At 42.9% G+C, this 6,431-nt stretch overlaps 1 protein-coding gene across 10 annotated transcripts in view; it reads right to left on the bottom strand.

The window, feature by feature from the left end:
- Positions 1 to 244: 244 nt before the first annotated feature.
- The window catches only part of map7d3 (MAP7 domain containing 3), a 131,149-nt gene continuing 124,962 nt past the window's right edge, over positions 245 to 6,431 (bottom strand). For 8 of the 10 annotated variants that reach the window (XM_070882907.1, XM_070882910.1, XM_070882913.1 and 5 more), the window contains 4 exons: positions 6,141 to 6,219; positions 4,983 to 5,139; positions 3,813 to 4,096; positions 245 to 925 (listed from right to left, as the gene is read on the bottom strand). In XM_070882907.1, coding sequence (XP_070739008.1) covers positions 915 to 925; positions 3,813 to 4,096; positions 4,983 to 5,139; positions 6,141 to 6,219 — 531 coding nt within the window. In that variant the 3' untranslated portion in view covers positions 245 to 914. Of the gene's footprint in view, positions 2,317 to 3,812; positions 4,097 to 4,982; positions 5,140 to 6,140; positions 6,220 to 6,431 lie in introns of all 10 variants that reach the window. The other 2 variants (XM_070882908.1, XM_070882909.1) reach the window with 2 other exon arrangements.

The following is a 6,431-nucleotide window of genomic DNA, read 5'->3' as shown; positions in this document are numbered from 1 at the left end:
CTAGTTTTGGTCTCCCAACAAGTGGAAACATCTTCTCAACATCTACCCTATCAAGCCTGGTGCTGGCATCATCCTTGGGCTGGGGGTTGGACAGACATCAGCAAAATAGACTTCTCCCATTGACCAGTGCTTTCACAAAAGGAGACTCACAACCCCATAGTTATTATTCATTGAAAAACTGCATTGACACTTAAAGAAAAGCGTTGTGTAACACTGGGTTATATTAAACTGCAAGTCTTTCCCATTTTTATCTTGTAAAATTTATTTAAATGACAGACATATTGCTATTTACATACAGCTGTGCAGAGGGCATTGAACAAAAGCAACATTTGCACAGCGAAAAGAGAAGGGTACTTCTGTTAGCGATTGTCATTTCCTGCAAAGATTTCAAGTTAACTATCTTACAAAAATACACAAAATGATTGATCTAAGGCACTGCTCTAGTCTAAACCAATGCCACCATGTAGTGAGCTCGACTGCTTTCAGCATTTGTTGCAGACTAGCAGATTCCTATTTCTATAAACCGCATCGAGGGAAGGAACAAAAGTTTGTGTCTCGGAAACAATCAATGCACTTGCAACAATACAGTTAAACACAGAGAAAGCAGCCAACCAGTAACGGCTTGCCTCGGAGAGGAGTGGATGTTCGTCACTGCTGGCTCCTTCGATGAGGTTAACAAGGAACTTGTACCAGGAGGCAATATTTAGTAACATAACAAATGGAGCAAGTGCTGTAGGAAGAATGCAGCTTCCTGTATAAGGCAGCAGCTATCTCAATTCATTAGCTAAGGAAGCATGCTGCTGGCCGATTAACTATCGATACCGACGAGAGACGGAATATCAACTAGTAGGTCACGGGCTACAGTGAAGTTGGTTAAAGTTCTCATTTCTTGATGGATTGTCTTGGGATGTTTCTTAATGATACACTGCTGATACAGAAAGATGTTAGATGGAATATTTAACATAAAGACGTTCATTAAGAAACGGTCTTGTGGCCCAATACTGCTTTGTCTGTACAATAAAATACTTACATGTATACGGAGAAACTTAAATACATTAAGCCAAAGAAAAATTCTTATCTTAAAATAAGTGAAATATGTGTGAATACTAAGCTGCTGCAGACAAATACTCACTGAAGCCATTTCATTCTCAATGTAGATTAGTGCAGAGTTACTGACAATACAATATTCTAGGAGGATGAACAGGGACAGGAGTGTGTTTAAATAATACATCAACTTACAATTTGGTTTCCTATTCCAGTACAACATTAAACACGCACAGTAACTTGGTAATGAAACAACCGATATTTTCATATTAGAAAGTTCTATTCTCCCTCATTCCCCCAATTACCCTACCCCATTCCTACAAAACTAACCTCGCCTTTTATTGTTAGCTCTTCCACCACCTTCCATACCAGTTCTTACTGAGCTGAAGGACCTGGGGCGAAAGGGAAGGGCGGGGGGGGGGAAGGAGAGAGAGAGAGAGAGAGAGAGAGATATCGACAGATTGACAGACAGACAAAAAAAAGGCAGAACAAAGACAGGTGAGGAATAGAAAGAGCGTTTCCTTTAGCTCCTATGTTCTAACACAAGCAAAGACTGCAGTCACTACTGACTTCACAGAGCATAGCACTGTAGGGATCACAAAATCAAACATGCATCACAAACAGGTTTGATTTTGCAATTCAAATGAAATGGATTTCACACATTTGAATCACAATGAAGAGTTTTACTTCCTTTAGCTCCATCACTTGTGAACCACAGTGACTTTATTCTTCTAACTACATCACTTAAAAAAAAAATAGGTTTAACAAAAGGGACTGGGACAATTCAATTCCAAACATTGAGATAATCATAGGCACTATTTACCCTGCAGTTAGAGAGAGGGAACATTGATACAGTACGCAACACACAATTACCCGTGTCGCCTGAATGGGGATTTATAGTTCACTTCAGCTAATATGAAAATAAGGTTGTCCAAACATCTAGTTAGACAATATATTGAGCAAGGAAAGGAATGAATCTTCAACTGATTACACTCACTCCCAAAAACAGGTCATAAAAAGCAAAACAAGGGTCAGCTACTGAGAGAAAGCACAATGCAGTCAAGGAGCAAGTCCCCAAAACGTCCAATGGTACAAACCAGCGTGCGACATGTCAATTCACACGCCACCTGCAATATGGGCTTGTGAACTCGAAGCAAAATGGAGAAATTCTGTAGAAGCAGCTTCATGTAACAAGGCCTTCAGCACTTAGTAAAAATACTCAATATGCAAGTGCAATCACAAGTAATGTTTGGAATCAAGCCATTCAGAACCCTGAGAAAACAGAACAAATTACAGAGAATTAACATCGAGCCCATGGCACAGGAACAGGCCATTGGGCCCCAACGGCTCCGTGCCAGGGTTTATGCTCCACACGAGCCCCCTCCCACCGCTCTTCATCTCACCCCATCAGCATATCCTTCTATTCCCTTGTCCCTCGTGTTTATCCAGCCTCCCTTTAAATGCGTCTATACCATTCACCTCAACCACTCCCTGTGGCAGTGAGTTCCACATTCTCACTGCTCTCTGGGTAAAGAAGTTTCTCCTGAATTCCCCATTGGATTTATTAGTGACTGTCTTATATTGATGGCCTCTAGTTCTGGTCTCCCCACACGTGGAAACATCTCTACGTCTACCCTATTGGACCCTTTCATTATCTTAAAGACCTTTATCAGCTCACCCCTCAGGCTTGTCTAGAGAAGAGACCTAGCCTGTTCAGTCGTTATTGACAGGTATATCCTCAGTTCTGGTATCATCCTGGTGAATCTTTTTTGCACCCTCTCCAGTGCCTCTATATCCTGTTTACAATATGGAGACCAGAACTGTACGCAGTGCGGTCTAACCGAAGTCCTCTACAAGTTTAACATGACTTCGCTGCTCTTCAATTCTGTCCCTCTACAAATGACCCCAGTGCTTGGTTTGCTTTTTTATGACCTTATTAACCTGTGATTTGTGTATCAGTACCCCCAGAACCCTTTGTTCCTCTACCCTATTTAGACATTTATTATCAAAGCAATAAGTGGCCTCTATATTCTCCTACCAAAGTGCACCACCTCACTTTTCTACATTGAAATTCATTAGCCATTTACACGCCCATTCTACAGGAGGTGTGGACACATCACAGCCGCACCAGTGTCTTTACTAATAAACCAACAGATGCTAAAAAGTTTCCTCTCTCCATCTTAAAACAATAAAAGTCAAAGTTTGGTAACAGGTGAGCAATTTTGTTCCATCGCAATACAAAACTGTTCACTCTCGATTTATTGTTATATTGTGTTTTTCATTCATTCCCAGGATGTGGGCGTCGCTGGCAAGGCCGGCATTTATTGCCCCGAGAGCGTGGGGCTTCTGCTCGAACCATTGCAGTGTAGCGGGTTTGATAGAAACTGAGTGTCTCGCTGGGCCACCTCACAGGGCAACCACGCTGGTGTGGGACTGGAGTCACATATAGGCCAGACAGGGTAAGGGCAGCTGCTTTGCTGCCCTGAAGGGACATCAGTGAACCCGTTGGATTTGTACGACAATCCGACAGCTTCATGCTCACTGTGACGGAGACCAGATTTTAAAAATGGAATTCACATTCTGAATCTGCCACGGTGGGAGTTGAACTCTGCTTCTCTGGATTATTAGCCCAGTAACACACTACTGTACCCCATTTTCTATCAAGCTAAATTGCATTTGGTGACGGGGACAACTTTAAATGATGCCCGGAGAAACCAGACTCACTGCAAACTGAAAACACGGTCAGAAAGTGTGGAGTCAAACTCTACCTGATGTTTCCTCAATGGGTTTGCTCAAGGATGTCACTCCTCCATGCTCCTCCAGTGCAATGATGTGACTCTCCGGAATGCCAGCAGCATCTATCAAGTTTTGGTTGTGGCCATCAGCATCGCGGGGAGCTACAGTTAATTTGGTGGTCTTTGAACAAACGCCAAGGTCAATAAACTCCTCGAGGATCCACGTACTCGATTTTCCATTCTGATGGCCAACACTTTCACTTCCTTCAGTTACACGGAAAAGTTCTGATACAACACAGTCTTCCTTCGGCATAGCGCTTAAACAGGAGAGAAACGGAGCACATCAACCTACCAGGCACCTCACAGATAAAATAAAACTTTTGATTCTTGATGCGATTACTCATCCCTTGAAATAAACACATTTTGGGCTTCATATTTATCTAGGTTTAGTTACTTTTAGATTAGCCATTGTTTAAATCTGTGAATGTATCGTAGTTGGGTTTTATGTAACTTATCAAGCTGAAACATACTAGAGAAACTTGTATTTATACAGTGGCTCATCACAGCTAGCATGGCTGCCCCGCGTTCCACATGCCCGCCAGTCCCCGCGTTCCATGCGCCCGCCCATCCCAAAAAGGTTTCAGCATTATGTTTCATAATGCACCTCTGAAGCACCTTGGCACATTTTACTACATTAAAGGCGCTATTTAAATCCAAGTTGTTGTTAGAGGGATTTGAACATGAGGATTTCAAATTTCAAAGTGTCGGGGACAGCGAGGATGGGGGTGATGGTCATGGGAGCAGGTATGGGCAGCAGCAATGCCGTAATAATCCGTAATGCACAATCTGAACAGCATCAAAGCCAAAGATTTCCCAAAAGGAAAACCAGAAGCTGAGAAATAATCAAAGACCGATGACATATGAACTGACAAATGAAGCTTTTAATCAGGAATGAACTCTTCACAGCCTGTTAGTGCTGATCTCAGATATGTGGGTCCAGGCTGATTAAATCTGAACAAAACAAGAGAATTGCTGGAAATCTAAAACTGAAAATGCTGGAAATACACAATGTGGGTGAATGTTTGGAATGTAAGCCCCTTTGTCAGAGGTCTGGAACCGTTGGCCTGCCCAGCCTCCATCTTTAGATTAATTCCGATGCTGCACGATCGCTCATAACATGAACTAAAAGGTACAGGAGCCTACCTCACATCCACTGGCTGGTCTTCATTCACACGGTGCCCCACATTATTAGTCCGCTCTACACCATTCACTTCCGTTACCTCATCCGCTGCAGCTTCATCAGACAACTCCGCACATTCCTGTGCAGCATCTGGAAGTTCATCAATTCCATCGGTGCTGTCTAATAAAACAGAAAAACCGTAAGGGAGAAATCGAGTAGTCATTCTGAGTTGCCCCTTTGATTCGCTTCAAACCAAATAACACTTCCAGAACATACCTGATAGCAGCCCTTCCCGTGTAGTATAATTTATATATAGGATCCAGCGAGGCAGTAAATGCTAAACTACCAATTGTATAGCTGCTTTAATATAGAAAAATGTCCCCTGATGCAGGGGTATGAGGGAAACTGATGCCATGTCAGAGAAGCAGCAATTAGGAGGGTGACTTGGTCAAAGAGGTGGGTTTTACGTGTGATAAAAAGGAAGTGAGGGGTTTCTGGAGGGATTGCAGGGTGGGACCGAAGCAACTGAAGGCATGTCGCCAATGGCAGGGTGAGGAGTGGGGAAAGAGATGCACGAGTCAGACAGCATGGAGAGTTCAGGAAAGGAGGGTTGTCAGGCTGCAGGAGGTTACGGAGATGGGAAGGGGCGAGGTCACAAAAGGATTTAAACACAAGGATGAGAATTTTAAATTTGACTTTAATTATTAAAATAATAAAGTCATCCTTAAGCACCAATATCAGTTCAAAAAGAATAACTAATACTTTTTTGGTTGGAGGAGGGAAAACAGATTTATTAAAATGTTGGACATTTATTCAAATGCAGTGAAATAGTTTCCATATTTGCTCTGCCTTTGGCTGCAAATTAAGACCCAACTGCTGTGGTTCCCATTTCATGGAATTTGATTGGAAGGAGATGGGAACCCCACTAAAGAGAGTTTAAAGAATCAGTTTTCAAACTGGGTCCCAGTCAGGTTCCCACTCGATGTACGAGCACATTCATTCCGCTGCCGTGTACTTTTTTTTATTTGCATTGACAGCACTTCTCCTTTTGATATGTAACCTGACCTTCTGAGGCCATGATGGGAGGTGGAGGGCTGTTCAGGAGTGTCAGTGTATGCAGAGGGTCTCAGTACAGGACCAGTGATTTAACCCAATGGTCAAACATGCTCCATGCCACTCACCCACTTCATCCGCATCCTCGACTCTAGGCTCATCCTCACTGCTGTCCTCAGCCACTGCACCATCCGATCTCTCGTCCTTCTGTGCAAACGGTGTGAATTAGGTTGCTGTTTGAGAGTTCTTTACGTAATATCTAGGAATTCACACTTAAGAATAGGAGGAGGCCATTCAGCCCCTGGAGCCCGTTCTGCCATTCAATTAGATCACAGCTGATCTGTATCATGACTTCATCTGCCCATCTTGAGTACCCTTACCCAACATATATCTACCAATCTCAGTTTTGAAATGTTCAA

This window comes from Pristiophorus japonicus, chromosome 6 (genome assembly GCF_044704955.1).
Source record: "Pristiophorus japonicus isolate sPriJap1 chromosome 6, sPriJap1.hap1, whole genome shotgun sequence".
NCBI lineage: Eukaryota > Metazoa > Chordata > Chondrichthyes > Pristiophoridae > Pristiophorus > Pristiophorus japonicus.
The sequence above is the reverse complement of the archived record's forward strand: the minus strand, read 5'-3'. Positions and strand labels throughout refer to the sequence as shown.